The following is a 25,316-nucleotide window of genomic DNA, read 5'->3' as shown; positions in this document are numbered from 1 at the left end:
AGTAAATGAGGATAATTTAAGTCTACCACAGGAACCAGAGGTTTGCTTTGTAAAAATGGAAGCTGTAATTATGTAATTATTGTATGTGTCTTGGAAACTCAGCTTTTTAAATGATGCTTTTATAACCTTTGAAAGGGCAGCAGTGAAAGGAGGATTTTTTTTTTTGTTTGCTTTTGAAAAGTCTTCCTAAACACAAATGACTTACGCAAATTCCAAGATAAAAGCACAAAAAAAATCGCTTGGTTTTATTCAAGCTTTTGGAATGAAGATAAGAATATAGAATATCTTGGAAAGAAGAGAAATGTGTATGATGCCACAGTACATTGATGCTCCTACTTGCAGCTATCTCAGTTTTAATAAATAATTGGAGTTTTAATATAAGCAGATAGGCTTGGCACAGCTGTGATATCACACTGCATCACAGTGGGTTTTTTTTTCCTCTATTAATCATAAATGTCAATGCCTTACTTGCTTTTACTTCGAAGTAAGGTAATTGGGAAGTCTGGTATGCCTTTTGATTCAAATATCACATTTTCTGGCAACTGCTAAGTTGGAGAGCTACATAACTTAAAGACTTTTCCATGTGAGATTTGCATCTATTTCTGTGAATCTACTGCTGGTATCACTTAGACAAAATAAGCACAGAGCGAATGAAAATCAAAGCTTGACTCTTACTGAGGCACAGGTTTTAAGTCTTTAAAGCATTTTGGTCTAAGATGTGAAAGGTAGATGATATAGTTAAAAAAATATATATATTGTGGTGCCATTGAAAAATCTTAAGTAAAAAAGAGTGGCAGTTACAGAACTTGCCTTGTAGAGTCTTTCCATATGGAAATTCTTGGGTCACAATGTGGAGGTAGATGCTGCAGCTGTAGAAGCATGTAAAATACACAGATGAGATTTACACCTTCATAGTCTTGAGCACTTTCTCCGAGTGAATCACAGATGGCAGAAGCACTCCCAAGTCCATTTAAGGCTCCAAGCACGGAAACTAAAGCTTTAACTCTAGTGTCCTGAGCCTCTAGAAATCAGTCCATTCAGCGTACCTAAAAAAAGCCAACTAACGTAATTCCTCCCTCATTTCCCATAGTAATACTTCTGGTGTGGTGGCATCTGCTACCACCTATTTTGGTGGAGATGAAAAGATAAAATATCAGTGCTTCTGACATCTTTAGCGCCATGTTACAAAGCCTTTGTGCGTATGAAAACATGAAAATGTGTGCTTCCATCGAGATCTTTCACAGCAGAGTGTGCCTTCATGGATGAATGGTTACAGCTTTTAGCACTGGTTTTAGTGGGACGGTAAAATTGTTTCATTCATTAATAATGTGTGAGATATTATCAGCTTTTAAATTTATAGTTGTTATCTGTAACTAACAGTTCATTTATTGAGTTATGCAAAAACCATACCAAGTTAATTAGTGGATGTGGTAGTGCGAAGTAGCTGAATAGGATAAAATTGTGAACTTGCCTTGATGTTTGGCCAATTTTTCCCCCCCTCTGCTGACTCAATGAGAGGACAAGGGGTTAATTTAAATGAGAGTGAAGCTCTGAGACCACACACAGTTATACTGAGAAAACAAGAAATCTGAGTGCCCAGACTGGTCTTTGATTTGTTCAAAACACAACTACCTTGAAGATGAATGTGGTTCAAGATGGTAAGCACATTTTGACCACAGTCTACTAGTGACCAACATTCATCACTGCAGGAAACCTCTACTCCTGCAAGAATAGCTTAACAATAAAAAACTTAAAGGTACAGGTAGGGTGTTATTGTTTGGGTGTGTGTTGTTTTGTTTTTTGTTTTTTTTTTTTTTTACCACCTCTGTGAATGTGGTGTGTTGGGCAGCAGATTCTGCCTAAATAAATTGTGCTGTCTACTGTAATGATCCCATGTAGTCAAGCATGCATGAAAGGAAGACAGCTTGGGCCCATACCTGGGAAAGGGCAGTCTCAGTATTACTTTCAGGATGTAGGTGTGGCTATAATGCAGAAAGTCCTGGATTAGCTGGTTTATTGTGCATGAGGATGTTTGGTAGTCTAAACTCTAGTCAAAAATTTCATCTCTTTGGGACCATGCTTGGTGATCTAAGATAAGGATGGATTGTGTGGTTTACTTATATTTTGAATTCTTTCTGGTTTTGACATGAAATAGAAACAATTCTGACACTATCATTGCCATTGTTTTTATTTAGCATCTCCTTTGATGTTGTTTTTTTCCCACTAGTTTTCTAACTTCCTCAGAGTTTCTACTTTGAGGGAGCTGCTTTAAAATTCCTAATGAAGTTCTAAAATATATGTTAAACAATGTCACTTTACTCTGGTAAACCTGCCTCTGAAGGATAGCTTTTTCTTGCTTTCAAGAAGGATTGTAATGCTTCACAAGCGAGAGTGGGGAAAAAAAAAACAACAAACCAAACAAGGTCTGGAGTCTGATCTCATATTGGCATTGTTCAATATTCCTTTCTCTATTTTTAATAGCTTCTTAATTGGTCTTTTTGCCAGCTTTGTGGGAAGATAATAATATGACACCTAATGTCTAGTAAATGAACAGGTGTTATTCCTGTTTCTTGCCTTTTTATGATCTCAGACGTGCAGGCTTATGACACCCCTGTAGGAACCTAGAAGGATGTTCCTTGGCTCTGAACCATGTGCACATTCTGTACTCTTTGTTACTAACAACAGGGCTGAAGTGCAATCGGTGAACATCAAGTGAAGGGACGCGAAAGGCTGGCTTGTTCGCGATTGCCGTTTTGATATAATGACTTGCACTGTATTTTAAGTTCAGGTCAACTGCCATGTGAAGCACTTGCAGCTCACATGAGTCTCTCTGCTTCCAGATCTTCTACATGTTTAAATGCTATATGAATACTTAATGCGTCTACTAAGTTTTGTTTCTTAAGTATGAATTGTTTAGAGGGAATTGAAAACTTTCCAGCTCTGCTTTACAGATTTTGTTGGCTATATTTGCCAAGTCTTAAAGCTGCCTCTCTTAGTGTAGGGAGTTAGCTGTATTTGGAAGGTCTATCCAGCGTTAGGAGATGGCTCACAAAGTCCATATTTCCTAAGTTTTCTTGAAAAGACTTACTTTAAATACAATACCCCTTTTTCCGTTTATCTAAATATTACACACTTGCACGGTGCCACTATGAAGAGATAGTTTGTCTTTGAACATTAGCAAAGCTGCTACAGTACATATTGACCGCAGAATTGGCTGCGGTGCGTAACCATCCTCAGGTCTCTTCATTTAAGGCTTTATCCTTTCACTTAAATGTTTTATGTATTATTTACTATTACTTAAGTAAACTGAAAGTGACTGTTACAGAGATGTTTTAGAGAAATTAATACTACACTGAAAGAAGTAGAACAGACGGGCAAGTTTAAGGATCACTATATGTCTCACTATCTCTCATCTTCAAAGAAGATGCTTCTGACCATAGAGACTCAATCTACAGGGGAGGTGCAGTAAACATTTATGTTGCCCAGTGGGGACTGAACTTAATTAATTAGTGCAATGTAAAGGTAAATACTAAACTAAATTTTCTCTGGCATACTATACGTCTTGAGGTTCAAACATATTTTTTTTTTTTAGTTATGTTAATGGCAAAAAAAGTGTAATATGACAAATGAGGAGTAACTCAAATATATAAAGAACAAAAAAGATGAACCTAATGGCATGGAAAGAAAAATGTAAACTACCAAATTTCAGAGAGACCCTCAAGTATACATAATACCATTTTTTTTTTTTTTTTTTGAGGATTGTGAAATTCTTACAGGTGAAAAATAACCCCATTAAATATGGATATTTGTGTTTTGGAAGAGAATTCTTTGTCTGTTCTTGCACTTAAGATGCTGTTGGATATTCATGCATCCATGTGAAGATCTTAATTTTGTAGGCACCGAAGCATGTCGGACCGCCTTTGAAAACTCTTAGGATGAAGTCCCGGTTTTGTTTGAGTCGGGTTTGTGTAACAGCAGGGGAAGGAAGTTGTCATTTTTACCTTTGGTTTGATTCCTCGCTGCCCTACTCCTGAGAGAGCTGTTGAAACTGTGAAAGAGCACTGAGTCAGAGGCTTGCCCCGAGTGGCCTGCTGTCCATACGATTTCACATGCGCTTTGAGAAGCGTCAGCCAACAGTGGCATTTCCTCTTGGGCTGGTCGGAAGAATGGCAGGACACAGGATTTACGCAGCTGCCTAATGAATATTCTAAAACCTGTTGAGTTATGTAAAAATGGGGCTCTGAAATCACTGATTTAGCTCATGCAGTTGTGAGGAAGTACATGTAACTGCTTACAAAGCAGGTTAAACAATGCTGGAAGTCGCATTTCCCAATTGCATTGGTGCAGCGTTACTCTCTGAGCCTCTGCTTAAAGGGAGTGAGTAACTGCTGTGTATGTGAAGGTTCATCTCTGCGCCCTGTCCACTTTTTGTAGTCGCTCTGTTTTCTGCTCTAAAATCTTTCCCATTTTATCCTTTCATCTTTTGAAATAATTTAATCTCTTCTATTGCTAAATCCCAAATTCAGAAAAGATAACGCTAATGCATATAACCGTGTTGTGAGGGGGTATAGCAGGTGCCAGTTCAGACTTAAACTACCCAATAGCTGAAGGCAATTGCAGGAGGAAAGACCTGTACAAGGCGATGTATGGATGCATAATGAGGGGAGCGCGTTGAGCCCCAGACGTGTGCTAGTGCGAGAGAAGGCAGTTTTTAGTGCCATGGGCTGGATGTGATGACGGGAGGCAGCCGAGAGGAAAGCGCTGTAGCCGAAACAAGAGTGATACGGAGGATGCGGGCTGGTGCTGGCGATGCTGAGGAAGGAAGTGACAGACTGATGCGAGCCCAATTCTGAGGGAGGGGAGGGGGGAAAAAAAAATAAATGCTAGCACCACGGCTAATCTGGATCTTCAGAGTTTGCCAGTGTAGCAGGGCACGTGTGAATGGATGTGTGCAAAAGGCGAACCGGGATGTAATGCTGAGCAGGGAGGAGAGGACTGAGTAATGGGGTGATTTTGCAGCTGTCATAACAAAAGATATGCTGGGTAAAGCTATGAAAACAAAGTAATGGGTGATACAAGGCTGTTTTTTTTTTTTTTATTTTATTTTTGGAAGTGCCTGTATAGCTTGCTTCTACGTGTACTAAATGGTAAATTCTCATATGCCTCATGGAAGTTCTTCTGTAATTCAGGCTGAGGAATTCTGGCCTAAAACGTTTCCCTAGGAACAAACCATGAAGAAATAACTCTATAGAAATGGAATGAAGCCTATTTAAAAATATTTACTGTTTTATTCAAAGGGGAACATTTAAAAAGTATATAAATGCATTTTATACTTTAATTGTTCAAGCTTTTTAAATTGTGTTTTCAGGAAAGTCAGAGTTGTGTAGAACTAATTTATATACAGTAAATCACTAGTGAGACTATTAAGCTGCATTTGATTATTAACGCATGAAAACAGTTTCTTTCCTTGAATATGTTCTTGTTTGTGTCTCATTTCTGCTTTCAGAACATAATCTCATAAAAGTTGCAGACGCAATAATTAGAAGCTTTATTTTTAAACGTCAGTCAGAATCTACCAGGTTTCACACATGGGTATGACTGTGGAAGTTGAGTAATTGGCGAGCAGGGGAAGAAAGGAAAAACAGGTGCTGAATGATCTTGGACTTTTTCTTTGTGGGATATTCATGTGCTATAGTATATAGTCATATCTGTTGTATACTTACAGAAAAAAACCTTAGACAGGTATTGCACACAGGTTTTTTTTGTCTTTTTTTTCTGCACATATCTGGCACTAGAATATATGCAGATGATGCACAGCTTGCTTAGTAGCGTCTAGGGACAGATTTGTAGTGTTCTGAGGGTGTTCTTGGTTTTCTGTCGAGCTTTTGCATTTGATTATGTGCAGGGTTGCACACATCGAGGGCTCTCTGTAAATTCTTGCGCTGATGAGGCAGCGGTTGCACGCGGGAAAGGGAAGGCTACAGCATCTCAAGTGGCACTAGCAGCCAGGGGTTCGGGCACGCGGTTGGTGTTACTGCTGGGTTGTGAGTACTCACTGTTGTGTCGGAAGGCTCCACTCACTTTCTCTTGCTGTGGGTGGTTAGTGTGCCTGCTGGTTGCAGGAGGGTGGAAGGGAGTCCTCTCGACAGGCTTGAAGGTAAAGCCTACTCTGCCTGGATTACATTGTCCCGAATGTTTTCTGTATGAATGGAGCCTCTTGAGTCTTATCCCTTGGATGTAAATGTAAATAAAGTGTATTTGTGTGGGACGGACTTACAGCGTTGAGGGTTTACTCATCTACGCAACTGGAAAACCACATCCACTCTGGCATGGGTTTGGGAAAGGTATGGGCTCACATCCTGGTGAGGTTTGAGTAATTGATCAAGAATTCGTAGCTTGCTTCCTTATTACCCTTGAGGTGGGTACTTGCTGTATTCATCCTTTTCCATTAGATCCCAGTTTGAGTCAGAGGGTGTGCACAGAAATACTGCCTGTGATTTTTTTTTTGGAGACTGTGGGCTGTGCAAGTTCTTGCTCTATATTTTTTTAAGGACTATTTATTTTTGCATATTTTTCCAGTTGCAGCCTATTGTAGTTAGAGGGGTGTGTGAGGTGGGCTTTTCTTAACTGTGGTCTTTGTGGTCGTAATACTGACATCTCTTGTACTGTCTGCAGTCACTGATACATTCACCCTCCAAGGTGTAACGGTTGGTTCTAGTGACTGGGAAGAGCAGTTTGGTTACAGGGATGCTAATCTACATACAAGGCTTTACACTGTAGAAACCACCATGATCACAATACATAACACAAAGAAAAAAAGCACACACAAGAGTCCTCCCTTCCTATAAACCTATGCGTTTTCCAGTTTCAAAGTGGTAGTGTAATTTGTAGCACACAGCATAATCATTTTGCTATTGCTATGCCTTTTTTTTGTAAATCAGTAATTCTGAGTATATAGGTGCAAACTTAACGAGAAAATAAATTAAAGACAATTTATTTATAAGTAGTTCACATTTTTCCTATTACTGTTAAAGTCATGGAAGTAACAGAAGTGGGAATTTTTGCGGACAGCATGCATTTTTATCTGCTTTTGTAGGCTGGCTTACTTTTTGGCAGCAAACTAGAAGGTTTTTAAGAGAAAAGAGTTGTAGCGTTTTGGATCCGTAGAGGAGATGTATGTGTAGAAGTAATAGCTAATCTAAGCTGAGTGATCCGCAGATGATGGAAAAGAAACTTAACTTTAAGTTACTTAAATAGCATCGGCCTCTCCCTAGAGGTCATAAGGAGGACCACAACCAAAGTCATAGGACATAAGTATTTCTTTTTTGGGGACTTTTATTAAATCCACACTTGGGCTGTAAGTCTTCACCCCTGACAGCAGCACAGAATGTGCTACATGTTTAGACTTCTTTTCGTTGTGCAGATGAGCAAAGAACAAGAGTAGTGGTGACGGGCTGTAACCTCAAGTACAGCTGGATGTAGAACAGGGTGTTGGAGATTTGATCTATAGTCTCACTTTGACAACTGAGATAAAAATAAACAGTGTGCCATAGATAATCATAACCAAATGCAATTTTTTTGAAGGGACTTAAATTGCTAATGTGTTTAAATTATTTTTTCTATATGAAGGCCATTTGGAACTACAGGGCAATGGGAAAGCTTGTTGTGACAGGAACCTGAGGGGGGGGGGAGAGTGATCTCTGCTAATAATTTGGAGTCTGAAAAGTCTTCCCTGCATGTATTGGTAACTGCCTACAGGCCTATTTTTCTCTTCTATTCTGGAATTCTTGGCACCTTTCATATTTTCAAATGGTTGATCAAAATATGTACAATCACAAGCCTTGGATCTTAGGGGCGGGGAGGAGCATCTTCCATAATAACAGAAATATTGGTTACAAGCAGCGTAATTTTTATTATGTGCAAATATGTATGGGGTAGTGTATGGGCAGCACTTTCTGGATCTGAATGTTGTCAAGTACTCTGTGGGTATGCCCTGTGCCTCTGCCTCTTCAGAGAAATTCCTGATTTTCTTCCAGGACAGGTTTTTACAGAACTCTCCAGGGAGTTGCTGTGTGTGGGTTTGTTTTGTTTGGGGTTTTTTTTGAGTTTTTTTTTTTCCTCCTTTAAAAAAAAAAATAATAAAAATCCTGGACTCTGCCTTAAGATTCCTTCCTATTCTTTAACAATAGAGTTCTTAACCCTAGCACAAATTATTCTTATTTGTCTACTCGGTAAGCCTATAGTTAGTGAGCACAAAATGTGTACTGCTGGGCTTCTGCTTAGCATCGTTAACTTTGGTAATGATATAGCTTAGATATTCTGTCCCTGGTGCTGGGATCCGGCCTAATGGGCTCTCTGGAAGTGGCTTTGTAGTGCTGTTAGTCTACTGAAGTGTTCCTTACCTGACCGTATAGAAAATGAAGGATTGAATACCAAGGAAAGGTGTTCCGTTGGCCCCCAGAAACAGTGGGAGAAGGCAAAACTAGGAAGGACCGGACTCATGGGAATAGCAGTGGAACAGCTCTGTCTTCAGAGCTCACCTACTAGAGATACAAAGTGGTGTGGAAGAACACTTTTAATTCACTGGGGAAGCAGAAGTCGCAATGCAGTCATCTGGCAAACTGCCCGAGTTAAGATGACTGGCTGTGCATTAGTGAATCACCAACTCTCCACCAAGGGACCAGGATGATGGGGAAGAGAGCCTGTTGGAGGTGAGTCACAAGAGCCCCACCAACAAACACTTCTGAGTGGAAAGTATGTATGCAGTGGTGAATCACCAAGAACTCCACCAAAAGTCTGTGTGTGCCTGTCTTAATGTTTGTGGAACGATGAGTATTGGCAATAAAAGACTTGGCTAGTAAATATGAACACCACTCTATAGAATAGACTGTAAGGTTCTGGGCTGGTGTTCTAAATCTGACCATGTTTTCTGTCCAGCTACAAAAAAAAAAATAAAAATACAAGAGGCATGGAGTTTTGCTCTTTAATTCTTAAGACTTTTTTTTTTTTCTTTAAGAGATGTATCTATCTGGCCAGGTTCCTGCCTATAGAAGGCTTTTTTTGCAAGATGGATGATGCTTGAAGTTTGTAAAGTAATTTGAGATTTTGGTTTGGTGTGTAAGGTGCTGTGGAAATGTAACAGACTGGCTTACTGGGGGGAAAAAAGTGCCAAGTTCTGTGTTTTACCTGTTTATTTAGTGGAGTAAATCAAGGTGATATTCTATATTTTTTGCTCTAAGAAATTGTAGTACAAGATTGACAAAAATGATAAATATAAAGGATGATATAATGCTCACATAAACATGTACCAAAAACCAACAACAGACGTAGGTACAAGAATTTCCTCAGTTAAGATAGGCTTGGCCAGAAAAATATATGCCCTTTAACTTCCTCATCTGTCCTTTCTACTTCCCAGGGCAGCAGTGTTGCTTCTCTTTTCCCCTGTCCCATTCAGTGGGAATTTTCCATTCTTAACAAGGGTTCAACCTGTAAGAGGATTTTTCCTGTTTCTCTGCAGTCATTCCTCATGGTGCTTTCCAAATTCTTAATTTGCAGGCATATCTAAAATTTATAATGACATTCCCTTGATACACTTCTAGGAGAGTCATCTGAAGAGTAAGCTGGACGTGCCGCTTAATGAGTGACGCTTTTTTCAATTTCCAGGGGAGCATTCCTATAGTTTGTTAAATGGGATGCTGATAGAAGTTATCACCTTAGGGAAATAAAATAGAGGTTTGGGGTTTTCCTTACGGTGAGATGGAAGGTCTGGGATGTGTGAAACATCAAATACATCTACTAATTATTGTTGAAATTGAGTAGGCCTTATTAAATGAAATGATTATATGATTAGAAATTACTAGAAAACCCGTGCATGCTATACAATATTTCTTCAATGAAGAGAAATTGGAATTGTCCTTAAAATAGGGAATTCTTTCAACAGACCATTTCCAGCAATAAGTGAGTTTTAATAAAGCTGTACTTACATGTCTATATTCAGACTGAATCTCCTTTCAAAAGAAATGTGCTCATTAGGAAAGATTAGTTTTTCTGATTGATCTTGGGGTGTTCTCAGAGCACAGTGGAGGATGAAAGGACTTTAGGAATATCTAGAAAATCAGGAAGGAAGGGTTATGAAGGAGAAGACTCTCCAACATGCATTTTAAGACAAGTGACTCGGGTAGCGAGGAGTCTGTTGTTACACCAAAGGGTTTCTGATACTCTTCGGGGCTTTGTAGTGTGATGTTCGGACAACTAGTGTCTCTGTCCTGCCCTGTTCAAAGGGAGGTTTGGTGTGATGATCTTTGGGCTGTCTTGAGTGCAGGCTGTTGAGTTTTTAGCTGTGGGGAACTGAGAAGATGCATCCATGAAGCGTGCTGCTTCTCAGCCAGACATATGGCATATGTTCTAATAAAAGCGAGCTCAGTACCTAGATGACAGTAATGGAGATTCTCTTGTATGAGTGCGCTGTGCCAAATACTGCTTTGCATCGCTTGGATGGGAGCCCCTTTCGTCTCGAAAGTAACCTGTTTCAGAAGCAGCCAGGTAATGCTTCCAGCTCTTTCAGCACCCCTGAGCTGGTGTAAACTGATGCTGGTTTGAAACATGTCGCCAAAATAATTAGCAGAGAGTTTCTGGCTCTTCTCACTTCTGGCGAGTGGATTACAGCCTAGAACAGGTAGCCCTGGCTCTGCCTGTGGCAGCAACCGTTTGGCAAAACGAGGGAACGGGTGATGGACAGAAATGCTTTACTACGTACTTCCTTAAGGTGATTCTGCACGTGTGGAACTCTTATTTCAGCTGCTCTTAATAATGGAGTAGGGACCCTTAAAGTGCTTTTATGAGGGTGGTGATAATGAGCATAGCATGTATCGTAGCACATACATACGTGTGTATGCTCACTTTTTCTATGTTCGTGTATATGACTTGTATATAAAACGTGTATGAGCAAGGCTATCTACATATGCTTTATTTACATAAAAATGTAATGTATGGGGTATTATTTTTTTATAAAGGCTAATCCTGTTAATCTTGCTTGGTTGCTTCTGAAGTGGGGTTTTGCGACACTGTGCTTAAACATTTTCTAAATGCGTTTGGGAAGAGAAAGCTGAAGAAAAACAAAGATTGTTTCTATTTCCTGGTTTTAAGCATAGCTGTGCAGAATAAAGACAATTTGTGGATTTAAAGAACAAAAAAAAAAAACCAAAACAAAACAAAAAAACAAACACAACAACAACAAACCACAACAAAGAAACAAATGAGCAAAGTCACAAGTGCCTCTCTGTCTTTGATCCTACTTCCTGGTGATCACAGCTCAAATTTTCTTGAATTTTAAAGATCTTTAAAATACCTGCTGCCTTTTTGAATCGCTACCATAATACATCTCCAACTCTATATATCAGAAGAAACCTTTTTTTTTTTTTTTTTTTCCCCCCCCCCCCCTGGAAATGGAAGGAAAAATCACAGGAGGGGTATGTGTGAAAGAGATCATTATATATATTTCTCTCACATATATATGTGTAGTTGGAGAGGAAATAGTATTTCAAACAAAACTTTGTTTGAAAACAGACAAGATAGAGAATGGAAGAATGGAGGTAATTTCTTTACACTTTCAATGACATAGAGCATTAATTTTTTATTTAGTGATTTTTTTTTTTTTTTTTTTTCACTCCTTTGCTGTGAATTGGGATTGCAGCTTATAAAATTTCAGCTTTCTGTGCCCAGATAAGTTGATAGGAAAGGGTTTTTTTGAAAGTGTTAGTGCAGGCTGAAACTCGTCATGAGCAATTGGTGAGTTCACATTTATATTCTTGTTGCATAAACTCTAGTTAAAAAACAAACTATGACACACATTTTTATATATACATGCACACATCTATAAATGTAGGTCAAATGAAAAGGTCTTAAAGAGGGGAAAGGGGGAAATACTGACATGTGCTTTTTAACAAGTCTGGCATGCTGGCATTTTCAGTGACACTTGCAAATCTCCACTGAAATGACTATTTATTTATTTTTAAGAGAAGTAATGGGAGTTATTTGTTTCGGGAAAGGGATTTTGCAATTTCATGTTGTTCTGTGGGCGTCGGCGCAGGTGCAAGACCCAGAGTATTAGAGGACAAGAAGTATCATCATTTATTTGCTGCATTTTCTTTGTGGGCACACTTCCATCTAGGACCACAGTAAAACTACTGGTGGGTATCGCAGGCTACGAGGTGGCAGATGCCAGATAATGATTCACACTTGTTGCTGCTGGATATGAACCGATAGCTTAATCCAGATCATATTTACAAAGTGCCAAATCATGTTTCTCTAGAGCTTGGGTGCTTTTTCATTAGCATTACAGATCAGAAAGTGAATGATGCAAGAGACTGCAAGGATTTTATCAATTTAAAAGAATAAAGAGCAAATTCAGTTGTTTCAGGAAAAATTTATATTATAATGTGTATCTGAATTTTATCTCAATCAGCAGTGTTCAGTTTTGCTTAATTTAGTTTTATTCAAAGTGCAACTTAACTAATTATATCCCAAATATCCTAATTTAGGATGCTATAAATAGATGTTTGCCACCAGTGCAAATGCCATCGCCATCTTTTCATGCCACTAAGTTGGTTCTTGAGGGTACAGTGTCAGCCGGCACACGGGAGCTTCTCCACAGTCCCCATTTATTTTCTTATTTCCAGCCAGCGACTGCAGCTCAGTAATTCTAAAGCTGGCAGTGATTCTAAAGAAGTAAAAGCACTTCTAAAAAATGCCCTTTTAAAAACAAACTCTTATGGTTCTGCATGTACTCCTCACTGGAAGAGCTGAATTAGCATATGATTTCCTTCAATTTCACTGTGTTTTAAGTCGCTTTGGGTCCGTGTATCAGACCAAACTGGTTGTCCTTTGGATACTGCTTTGATGCTACAGAAGTCTGTGTGCAGCAGGGCCCCGGGGATGCTTTTTCCTGGCACATCTGGGCGCTGGAGTGCAAGTGGGGACTCTAAGTTCAGTTACCAGTGCTGCCATGAAATGTCTTCATCGTCCTTACGTGTAGTGTAACAATACTTATTAAAGCTACCTTAAGAATGCTTTTGGAGATATTTGGGCATCTGCAGGTCAGTGGTGTTAGCCCAGCTAGTATTTCAGCATGGGATGTAATGAAGACAGTGGGGAAAAAAAGAATGAAATAATGATTCAGAATGAGTAAAGCCCCCACCAAGCCAACAAAGAAAACACAAAATGAAGTCTGTAGCCACACTGGCATGTGGCTCTCTTTGAGGAGGAGGAAATTACACAGTGTAACTGTCTCATGCGTATAATATGTCCTTTAAAGAATTAATGGACCTAAGAAGCTGGTTGGGTTAAACACACTTAAAGCGGTATAAACAGTGATGCACCAGTCTGTATCCTTGTTGTCAAGAGCGTGCCTTATAATAGACTCAAACATTGTGAAGTACAAAATACACAATTTGTACTTGTGGAATGCTTATGAAAAAGCAGGTGTGAACGTGAGCTTGCTGTGAAATGTGAGAAAAGGCAAGGCATGCTCGTAAAACGAAGACTTGGTCCGGATTTCATCACCTCAAAATGAATGATGTAAATATTAATCAGAGAAAAGCAGGTTGCAGCTTTAGGGAAGGTGAAGTGCTGTTCGTTTAATGGCTGCGCCGTCGAAGAACTGCGCACGGATGAGGGTGATGCTGTATGCTTGCAGCACTGGTCACCGCCAGCCTTTGAAAAACGGAGTCTAAATAGTTTAATCAGTTAATCGGTTTAAAGCTTTGGGTCAGGTTCTGTTGATATTACTCGGCTGACTTTCTGCAGGTTACATTTAGAAGCAGAGTGCGGAAATGCTGACAGCTCCTTCTCCAAAATACCGAGATCCAAAATACATTTTAGGTATTTTTGGTTAATGTTCCATGTATTTAAGCCTTTTAGGTTTTTTTCCCCTGAAGTCATAAAGATGTAGAAATATTTTTTTTTTTTCCCCTTGTTTTTTTTTTTTTTTAAATTGATTTAAATAAAACCAGAGACTCGCGTAATCATGACTTTAAGGAAACTCAAGAAAGTTACCTAGATGTCACCAATGCAGCAAGGTGAGGTGGCCAGACTGGATGCTCTAGATCATTAAGCTCCTCTAGATGATAACACGCAGATATTAAAAAACCAATTAACGTGGCTGCCTCGCAACTTCTGACTTTTCTGTAGTTATTGCAAAGGAGTATGAGGCCCAGTATCACTGATGGAGTGGCTGTGGAAGTGAAGTTACTCTCTAGCATAGTGCCCATGGAAGAATCTTTGTGCTGTCCTGGGTGCCTTCAGTTTTTTCTTAAGAATACTGCATTTCTTTGTGAATTATTGCTCTGAAAGTGGATTATCTCTGACGAGCAAAAGGCTAACTCCAGGTAATTTCTGAAAGGCTATTGCTGAGCAGCTAACGTGAGGCATACAGCGAGCTCTGAATTGTCATCGTGGGTTATTTGTAAAGCTGTTTATTTTATTGAGGATGGGACAGATTATCCGTCCAAAGCCGGTCTCTTCCATGTAACTGTTGATAGCAGGCATGTTTTGACGATGGGTTTGGCCCAGCTCTTGCATTGATTAGAAGAGGGGAATTCCTAATTGTCTGTCAAGCTCGTCCTGTTTCATTGTGTTCCGAGAGTTAAAGCCTCCATCGCAGTAATTGGTGTTTGCTCTGAGCTCGGGTCCCTCCTGTTGCCCTCTGCCAGTCAGACACTGCCTTGGCAGCCTCTGCCCTTTCCTGGTCAGGCACCGTTGCGCAATTCAGCTGGTGTCATCAGTGCCGAATAATAAAGTATGGCAGGGCAGAAACGCACTCAGTGGGGGTGACAGAGCACTGGCACAGGCTGCCCGGGGGGGTTGTGGAGTCCCCTTCTCTGGAGATTTTCAGGATCCGCTTGGATGCAGTCATAGAACCATAGAATGGTTTAGGTTGGAAAGGACCTTGGAGATCATCGAGTTCCACTCCCCCCGCCATAGGCAGGGACACCTCCCACTAGACCCGAGTAATGTGCTCTGGGCAATCCTGCTTTGGCAGGGTACTTGGACTAGATGTTCTCCAGAGGTCCCTTCCAACTCTGAAAATTCCATGATTCTGTGACATTGTTACAGAAATGGACCTCACCAAGGAATATTTAGTAAAGTGTTAGAGTACTACTTCGGGCTTGATTTTAGCTAATATATCTGAATGGGAGTGCCTGAAATAACAAAAACAGGTCAAAAAAATGCAGCCAGCTTTCGCATAACCCTATCGCGGCAGCAGTGCCAGCCTTCTCAAGAGCTGACGACCACCCGCAACCTCTAGCACGAGAACACTTAAATAAGTGCTGATGCCTGAATATCAGGAGACTGGTAATGAAGTCAGAAATGCCATTCTTGAGAATATCGTTTCCAGGGGCCTATTCTTTGTACCTCTTATGAATTGTTACCCCTTGAACTCAAAGGTAAGATGATATTATGGGAAAATGGGAAAGGCTGATTTGAATAGAAGAAAGGAAGGTAACTTGGAAAACCAAAATTGCTGCTATTAAGAAAACAGGTTTTTAAAAACCTCTCTACTTACATTGTCTCATTCCATTTAAGGTAAAATAAATATACGTATATATGTCTATAAATACTTCCATGAAATCTAATAGCAGAAGCATTTTCATGGGAGTTATGAAGCGATAAGATGAAGTCTAAGTAGCGCACAAAAACTTAATATTACATGCCAGTCTGCCCCAAGTTGGCTTACAGACCCATTGGAATGGGCAGACACAACGTAAAGGAAAAGGTGTAACAGCGGGATGGACGGTGGGATGGCAGGCAAGTGGTGTGTTACTGCCACTTTGAGTTTTGGAGTCAGTTTGTTTAGAAGAGAGTAAGCTAAGGGGCAAGGAAAAAAAAAAAAAGGAAGAGGATGGAAGTAAAAGGTCTGAGAGACTGGGCTGGGGAAAAGAGATGGTACCAGAATGCTGCCATTGTGATGCTGTGATTAAGGACTCTTGCTTGCTATCCCAGGGACGAAAGGCCAGAGATGGGCCAGGGCTCGGCGGTTTGCGCTGGGGACGAGGAGAGGAGAGAGGTGGAAAGGACAGGTAAGAGTGGGGTAGCGCTGTTGGTGCCAGCAACGGGGCAGGATTAAGCGGTGGCTCCTGCTTCGTGGCTCTTCTCAGCAATAGCTGCTGCCCTCTGTACTTGAACCTCTCTGTCACAGTGATGGAGGGCAGTAGCAGCCTGGCTTGGTGGGGTCAAGGACGCAGTCGGGGCTGTTTCCCGGCTCCCACGTGTTTGCTGTCCAGGGCAGTTTGTCTGCTTTGCCCGTGTCTAGAATTGGCGCCCTGGTGGATGAGGCTGCTGTCCATGTTAACTTAGACGCTACCGGAGCCCCATCGATAACAAAAAAATTGAGATCTGTTTTGAAAGAGTGCTGACCCTCTGTTAGAAGCTGTAAAATAATGAAAATGGGAAATCTGCTGTTTGCAAAAAAAAAAATATAAAAAAAAAATGGTGTGAGTGTATAGTGTGGCTAATGTGCGGCTGCTGCTGGAATTTGAGCATGGAATTCTGATCATAGTGTGACTAGAAAGACATGAATATTTAAAAAGTATTAAAAAAGGTTGAGAATATGACTTGTAAGTGCAAGTGTCTTGAAGTCAAGGTAGGAAGGTTTTTAAAAGGCAGAAACAAGATTGCTTAGATGTCAAACTCCCTCTGATAGTATGGTACTTTTAGACGTTTATGACAAGCTAGAAAATTCTCTTGAGGCAAAGCTAGAATATCCAGGCTTGGTGAGTGAAAAGTAGTAATTTATTTTCTACCATCTTAAGAGCTGCCCTGCGATACTGAGTGCGATATAGTGAACCTGAGCTGAGAACACGGTGACTTGTACCTTTTGCTTGAATTTGTGATGAGAGATTGTATTGCCTTTTCTGTTCCTAGTTTCTCAGCTGCATCACGCTTACCTGTTGAGGAAGAAGTGCCCTTGACTAACAAGGTAAGTATGAACATTGTACAGCAAACCCACTGCAGTGATTAGTTGGTACTTTCTTGTGCGCATCCATCCCTAAATCTTCGGTGCCTTTACGCACATCACCTGAAGCAGGAATATTACCGCTCTGGCAGGAGACCAGCCGAGGCAATAAAATGCATCATCGGATACTCACATAATGCTGCCACTATAATAGCTAAGGGTTTGTGGTTTTTTTTTTTTTTTTTTTTTCTTGTTATCTAACCTAGCTCCTTGCATGGCATATAGATTAGTCTTATCTGCACTGTGTGAAATTAAAAGTAACAAATCCTGAAACAAAAAAGGAACTTTATCAGCTCCTGTTCTGCAGAGGCAGAAATCAAAACTGTGTAAATATTGGCTATGTTTCAGCATCCTGTATTACAAAATATGCCATACAAGTGCGTACAAGGAAAACGAACAGGGAATGGTACGTTTAAACACAAAAGGGCTGTGAGAGGAGAGGCATGGCTCTGCGAGAGCACTGGCTGGGGGGTGCCCCCCAGCCCCGCTTGTGCGTCCGCTCTCCAGCCTCCACCGTTCGTGCGGTGTGGTTTTTATGTAGGTTCTGAACTTTCTCATGATCAGCAGGTCTAGCTCTGCTTTTAGAAATAATTCCCTCCTCACTTCTTACTTTCTTAAAATCTTAACACCCCCCAATGCTGTTCTTTAGCGAGTGTGATTGTTTGCTACAATGGAGCTTGCAGGGAGGACTTGAGCTGTTGGATCAAAGATGAAATTACTAGTCAGTGAACTGGGAAGTTAACGTTTCAGCAGTGTCCGTAGCCCCTTATTTGGTTCTCCTGATAGACTTTGCAGTGTTGGGGATAGTGTTTCTGAGCAGTTCTAGTTGCTGTCTGCGTCTCTGGGGTTCGTGCTCTGTAACGCTGCAGAAAGTGATGCCTTTGAACACGTGGATCTAATGGTTTCTGTTTGTCCTACTACATAATTATAAAGTGGGTGTTAGTAGTCTTTATCCTGAAGATTCTGTGGAAATTTAGGATGCTTCAAAATAAGCGAAGTCTTTGGTATCATTAATACCTGCAGAAAAGCGCTTTCTCTTTTTTTCTTAAATAAGAATTTAAATAGAATTTTTGATGATGGATAGAAATAATCAAAAAAAGTGGAAGGGAGCTAGACCTATGGAACAGATAATTACTTTAAAGGGAGGTTACAGGTTACAAAAATAATGATCAAGTAATCTTCCGTTATGGAAGATAGGCAGCTAACTTCTTTTGTCCCTTGGGAATGACTAGCTTCACTCTGCTTTTGAAAAAAGATGTCTCACAATTTCTAATTATTTTGTAAGTTTGTCATTCTTGAGTATCTCCCCTCCGTAGTTCGGAAGTAATTTTGAGTATGTATCTCTGTCCTTCGTTTCAGTTTGACTATTGTTCTTCTGTGTTGCAAGTTGAAGTGAGCCAATTTATTCCCTGGGATCTCATCATGCCAAACTACTTCTATTTATACACGCGCACCATCTTTAGAAATTCAGCAGGGTGTTTCTAAGGAAATGCCTACTTCTGCGGCAGTTTGGGTGGGGAGGAAAGGAGGGACTGAACTATGTATTTCTGTAGACCCCATGAAAATTACTCCTTGTGGGTGACCTGTGGGTTTGAAATAATCAGACGGTGTGTCTCCACAGCAGCCGTAGGTGGGACTGGAGCTGGTGGGGACAGCGTTGCTAACTTTAAACCGGATAGTTTGAGTAATAACAACAATGTAGCTATGGCAACACACAGCCCTACTTGGGCCAGCCGCATCTTTTACCCAAGTGTGGAACTCCAGGCTGTTATAGTTATGCTCCCATCAGTACTCAGCAGAGATGATTTTAAGCTAACTGGATGCATTGCCACCTGAGGGGGGGGGTTGCAGGTCTTCCCCAATGTTTGGGAGCGGTCAGGAGAGCTGTGTGATGCTGGTGCCTGCAGCTGAGCCCTTGGGGTGGGAAGGAGGGTGCAGCGGGGCATGGCTGCAGGTGATGGGAGCCCTGGCTGCTGGTAGGAGGTGGGTGATGGGTGATGATTCGGTTAGGAATGTCAAGAGTTCTAGTAAAGGATAAGAGGAGGGAGAAAAAAATATTGGGATTGTTTGGTAAAGCTGCTAAAAACACATGCCGCCATTAAAACCCTCCCCAGGTTGGAGGAGGGAAAAGGGGTGAGGAAACAGTGCAAGTAGTTATTTCTGGATATGTTTCTTAGATACTTCCTTGAAAAATAGTATTTTATTTTTCGGAGTAAAATATTTGGCCTTAGTTATTGGAGAACTTTGTATTTTTGATAGAAATGCAAAAATCAAAGGAAGAAGTATGTTCTCATTGGGAACGGGGAGTAGTTTCTCAATAATAACTATTACTGAATACACAAAGAGTTAAAAATAGTGGGATTTAAGTAGGTTGTTCTAGTTAAATTAGGACAGTTGGCTGTTGAAATGTAAGTCATCTTTGATAATAGATGGTAGAAATTTTGGTTATGTCCGTTTACAAGTTAGTACATGTATTTTACGAATTTTTGGAAAGGCTATGGCTGGCAAGAAGGCAGCCAGCTATTCTGTGCAGTCCAGCCTGTGACAGTCTGGGTCAGATGAAACGGCCCCTTCGAGGGGAGGGGAGACTCTTCTTCCCTGGGAGCGATGAGCTGCTTCAGGAGCACGCGGTGGGGCAGGGAGAGAGCTGGAGAGGAGGGGATTGGGCACGCTGACAGCAGGTAAGGCCAGTCAGGAAAAATTGTGGGTAAAGAGGGCTTCCCATAAGAAGCAGGCTTGGAGCCATTTATAAGACACTTTAATCGGGATGTGGAGGCTTGTTTCAACTTGAGAAACAACCAGGAATGGATCAATTGGAAAACAAGGTTGGCAAAGGGGTTGTGTCCTTTCCTTTTTCCCCATCTGGTGCAGCAGATGTCAAGTTATGATTTTAAAGGGCTACCTTTTCCCAGTTTATTTTAGTCGTATTGCAACATTGCTTTAGTGGTTTTAATCTTTTTTAACAACTTCCAGCAAGTTCACTTTTGTAAATATAGTCATGAAGCGGAATCCATGGAAGCAAGGGAATCTCAGTTCAGCTATATTTGGCTCAGCTGTGAAGTACTGTTAAAAGCAAGGAGGAGACTGCTTATGATCAGAATTGTAAAAGCCATTTGTAACTTCTCGGGAGTTTTGAGCCAGTGATGGGAAACCCAACTGCCTTTGGTGCTGGTGAGGAAGGATTATGCCATTTGGTCAATCTTACACTGTTTTCCTTTAAAGGTGATGCCATTCTGTCTCAGAGGTTGGACTGAATCTGGATCTTCTCCTGCTGGTCTTTATTGAAATATTTTTTTTTTTTGTAATACAGTGTAATCTGCAGAGTTGTTCTAGTTTGACATAAGAAATGCAAATCACAGAATCATCAGAGTTGGAAGGGACCTCTAGAGATCATCTAGTCCAACTCCCCTGCTAAAGCAGGATTGCCCAGAGCACATTACTCAGGACTGCATCCAGGCGGGTCTTGAAAATCTCCAGGGAAGGGGACTCCGCCACCTCCCTGGGCAGCCTGTGCCAGTGCTCTGTCACCCTCACCGTAACGAAGTGTTTCTGTGTATTTGAACGGAACTTCCCATGTTCCAACTTGTGCCCATTGCCCCTCGTCCTGTCACTGGGAACCACTGCAAAGAGCCTGGCTCCATCCTCCTTCAACCCACCCTTTAGATACTTGTAAGCATTGATAAGGTCTCCTCTCAGCCTTCTCAAAGGTGCAGTAGTGTTTGAAATATTCTTTTCCGTTGTATACACCAAAATGGGAAGTCCCTAGCTTATAAATATTTTCATTTTATGGCATCTTGTCAAGGGACACATGCATATTTTGTTTTACTTTTCCTAACCAGCTGGGAAAAGAAACTCCCATTACTTATTCAATTAAATTAGTTTCTATAAATTAATCAGGAATAATTGTGTTTATATGGGCCAAAACTTCCTCAGGGGAACATTAAATGGTGAGTGATTTAAAATATATTTATTTAGAAATCAATGGTAGTGATTTCAAGCTACCCGTAGAGATGATTGTGGATGGCAGTAGTGCAGCACTTCATCAGATTTATTACAGAAGTTTCAATAAATCAAAAAAAAGTTCTTAATTTAGTTTAACAAACAACAAGCAAATAATAGGCATGGTAGGTTTGATAAGGCACAATATTGACTCTCTTGCTGAAACGATTTGATGAAATACAGATGTGATATTTGCATTAAAAAGAATATAGGTGTGTGTTTTGTCCTTCCAGGGCACAACATGCCGTCCTAATCCAGACCACAGTCAGTGTCACGGGAGTCCCAATCCCATGCTTATAACTAGTTTCTGTGACAGTCTTATTAGTTGTGTGTGTATACGTACATAAAAGACCTAGGGCACGCTTAGGGGCGTCAAACTGTGATGCAGCAATAATATGAGAAATCCAGTTTTGTGTCCTTGGCTCGGAGAACTGACTTGTGTCTGGCACTTACTATTCTTTCTCTCCCTGGTCAGGTTGCTCTTGTTCCATCTGGCCCTCGGGCTTTTTTTTTTTTTCTCTACTCTCCCTACTGTTTTTCTGTCTGTCAATCACTCTCACTGCTCTGCCCCTGTTTTTTTTGGCTGATGGGACATTAATAGATGTTTCTGTGCGGTAGGTAAAATGGAACTCAGCTGAAGCCAAGTGAATTGGTTTGTATTACTTATCTTATGTGCAATAAATATACATTTTAAATTATATCCAGCGCAGAGCAGGAAATATAAAAGAAAATGTAAGTAACCTAAATTCTGACTTTATTTTAGTCTTTACCAGAGATACTTAAGATCAGTGATGAGCGGTGTATTGGAAATTTCTGTTTCTGCTCTTTCTTTTACCTAATCTTGCAGTTAATATATCTTATAAAAAATACAAGGCAAAAATGGAGCAATTCATTTGATTATTACCAGGTCATTAGGCTTAAAACATGAATTAGAGCCAACTTCAGCTTTCAGATTCATTCACGTGGCTCACGCTCAAGTTGGTGAGAGGTACATGCATATTCACAAATCCAGAATTTGGCTCTCTGCCTGAGTTTTTAGTAGACCAGTGTTCAGTGAAGGCTCCGAGGTAGTAGATCACTTGTTATTTACAGCAGATATTGAAACATTGCTCTGATTTTACTTGAAGCTTTGTTACACAAAGGCTTTACGTTGGTAGAGGAAAAAATACTCTCCCAATAAAAAAAAAAAGTTAAAAGAAACTCTGTCTACTTTGTAAAGGAATTAAGATTTTTTTTTTTTTTTTAGAGGTGTCTTAACTATAAAAACAGAAGGCAGAATGCTTGCTCGGACTTTGGATTTCCTTGGCGTTGCGCTGGACCCTGGCTGTATCTGTGGCACAGGTGCAGTTGCTCTCCTCTAGCAAAAATCGATGCTCCCAGCAGCCGGTGGCTCCAGAAATGCCGCTTGGAACTGGGGACTTTCAAAAAAATATTTCACAGCTTTCATGTGGCGAGAAGTGCTTCTCACCACATGAAGTTTTTTTGGATCACTGGGCTGAAGGGGAATGGCAGGAGTCTGGCCGTAAGGCGAAGCTGCCCTTGCTGATCCCTGGAGCGAGCGGTGCCTGAACCCTGCTGGTGTTCCCTGCGTACCTGTAACTGCCTGTCCTCCAGGCAGGGGGCTGTGCCCACCCCCGGGGGAGAAAAGAACGTTCTCTGTGTGCATAAGGCATCATTTGGTGAGAGGCTAAACATTTATTTTTCAACAAAACCGTGTCATTTAGAAAGTTGGGGTTCCCCCCCTCCCCCCTTTGCAGTGGATTTTCAGCATCTCTTCTAAAGTACAAACGGTAATGGGGAGAGCAATAAGGGTTGAGCTGGGGAGGGGAAAGTGAAGCGTGTGTGTTGCTGTCCCACCACAGCATCCCTTTAATGATTACTTTTGAAATAAGCTGTTAATCGCTGAGTGAAGTCTTCCAAACTGTTGTTCTCCTTGGGTCAGTTTAAAGGGGAATCGTTCGCCCTCCTGCCAGGTATGTTGTGAGCAATCTTGAGGAGGTGGTGCAATAGTTCATCATCCAGTGATGTGACCGTGTTATCCAAATGGGTGCTGCATCATGTAGAACTACAATCCGGATATCATTACGCTCCATGCAGCCACTGCAGTAAAATTACATCATGATGTCACTATGTAAAATATAGCAAGTCGAGTTTTGTGTGATGGGTAGACTTGTAAAAACAGATGATGACTTCCAGCTCCTATGCAAGCGATTGAGTTATTTCTCGACAAAATGCATTGTCTCCTCTTTGCTACAACCAGAAATCACTTTAACGCTGAATGGCTTTAGCCTTCAGTAAGTTTTCATTTAAGGAATTTCCCCCTCCTTGCCTGCACAGTGGATAGAACAATGCCCTAGAAATTAAAAATAGAAGTAGTGTCCCGAAGGCAGTGTCTGTCTGCCAGCAGTATGTATGACTTGTTTGGTGGCGAGTGTTTTAGAATTATGTGAGCGTGAACTCAATTGGAAAAACGTAAAACCTGATCTCTTCTCCTAGCTTTAATACTGTCCCTCTTCCTTTATTTTCATTCTTGCATTGTACCTTATGAATTTTAATGGTTTTAATTTACGTCCTGTGGCAAGTGTGTCTGTGGAGCTTCCTACCCACCGTCAGGTTCTTTGCAGCAGATGTTGACAGACTTTGCAGTTTGCCCCACGGAGATGTGCGTCCTGCTATGCATTTATATTGCAATCCAAAACATCCCTTTCTGGATACTGTCCTCAGTGCAGCTTGAAATATCAGCGGGGTCTCTTGAGATCTGAGAAAATGGGGAGTTCCCTAGTTCCCCTGGCCCCCACCAGTATTTCAATTGAAAATGGAAATGTTCTTTCACAGGTTGAGCTTGTGACAGACTGAAGGTGACGGGGAAGTGTGGCTTTCTTTTAAAATGTTTCCCTTCAGCAAAAAAAAAAAATATATTTTTTTTTTATTGATTGCTTCTTCTATGAGACTTATTTTAATTGAAAATTGTTTTCCCATTTTCCTTATATGATAAACATTTGATTTTTTTAAAAAGTTGTTTTTCACCACTACAGCAGCAATTGGCCTCTTATTGAATAAAAAATGAAATAAAAATAGATATCCATATACCTTTAATGCCATTTTTGGGGTCATCCGACTCAATATGGATGGAGAGGCAATAATGCTGCCCTCCAAATGTATGACATCCTCTGTGTCCCCCATTAGATTAATGGCCGAGTCCAAACCTCTGTAGAAAGTGGCAGTTATTGAGAAAGAGTGCAAGGTTAAGGAAATGCTGCATGTCTTCCGTTGTCCTTCAGAGTACCATGTGTCAGGTCATGGCTGGAGGGGGCAAAGCAAAACCAAACCCCAAAAAACAAAACAAAAAGCAACCCACAGCAGGACTCTTACAGAAACAGGCATGATAATCTATGCTTGCTTACTAAATGACAGTTTACTTTCAGTGTTACGATTTGAGTAATGACAGATAAGCTAAAAATACTGCGAGGAGGCAGGAATGCTAGGCCAGTATGCAAATTAGTTACATGCAAAAGGTAAGTTTTGTAAGTCCAGTTGGTACCTCACAAGCCAAAAAGCACGAGAATACTTATGCTCTCCCCTTTCATATCCTTTTTGTATTTTCTTTTAATTTAATGTGATCTTAGTACTATGATACACTTAAAAATTTTAAATTATACCATGTTGTTACTCAGCTAGTTTCTTGAAGTGCGTGTTGCAATGGATCATAAATCTGGAAGCCGCCTTTCTGTGTATATATTGTACTTAACTGGGATGCATGAGTAAACCTGAAAGCAAGAATCCCTCCAAAAAACAGCTTTTCAATGGAAATACTATTTACTGAAACGCTCTGAGGGAATTTATAACCCTGAAATGATTCTTTTCTTTTTCAGATATAACATTTACCATAGCACAGGAGCTGACAAATAATTTAAATTCAAAGGTAGCTTTAGTTTTGTCACTGCAGCTGAAATAACACTTTTTAAAATTAAAAATTTAAAACTAAGACTTGTAAGGCTGCTCCCTGCCCCCGTCTCTCCTTTTCTTATCTTGGCGCAAATTGAAAAGATCAAGTATCAATTACAATTCAGGCTATCACTAGCTAATGCATTGTGTGTACACACACAACACTTCCATCTCCCAAGGAAATCTTGTATTGAAGAGATTTGCTTATATAGGAGCTGTAGAGATGTGTTCACTTTATGGTGTCCTTACACTTTTAATAGTATCGTTTTCTGGTTTCTTTCCCATTATATCTGTACCAAAAAGCAAGGAAAGGACAAAAATCTGTCCTAGGCATCTTCTGTATTAGAGATTGTGATTTTTC

The 25,316-nt window shown here is 40.6% G+C and overlaps 1 protein-coding gene across 1 annotated transcript in view; it reads left to right on the top strand.

The window, feature by feature from the left end:
* Window positions 1-25,316, top strand: part of KCNMA1 (potassium calcium-activated channel subfamily M alpha 1) — a 518,607-nt gene that overhangs the window by 21,269 nt on the left and 472,022 nt on the right. The window contains 3 exon segments of the mRNA XM_082486073.1: window positions 14,010-14,011; window positions 14,013-14,075; window positions 16,921-16,975. Coding sequence (XP_082342199.1) covers window positions 14,010-14,011; window positions 14,013-14,075; window positions 16,921-16,975 — 120 coding nt within the window.

The sequence above is a fragment of the Vanellus vanellus genome, assembly GCF_965231255.1.
Source record: "Vanellus vanellus genome assembly, chromosome: 7".
NCBI lineage: Eukaryota > Metazoa > Chordata > Aves > Charadriiformes > Charadriidae > Vanellus > Vanellus vanellus.
The sequence above is the reverse complement of the archived record's forward strand: the minus strand, read 5'-3'. Positions and strand labels throughout refer to the sequence as shown.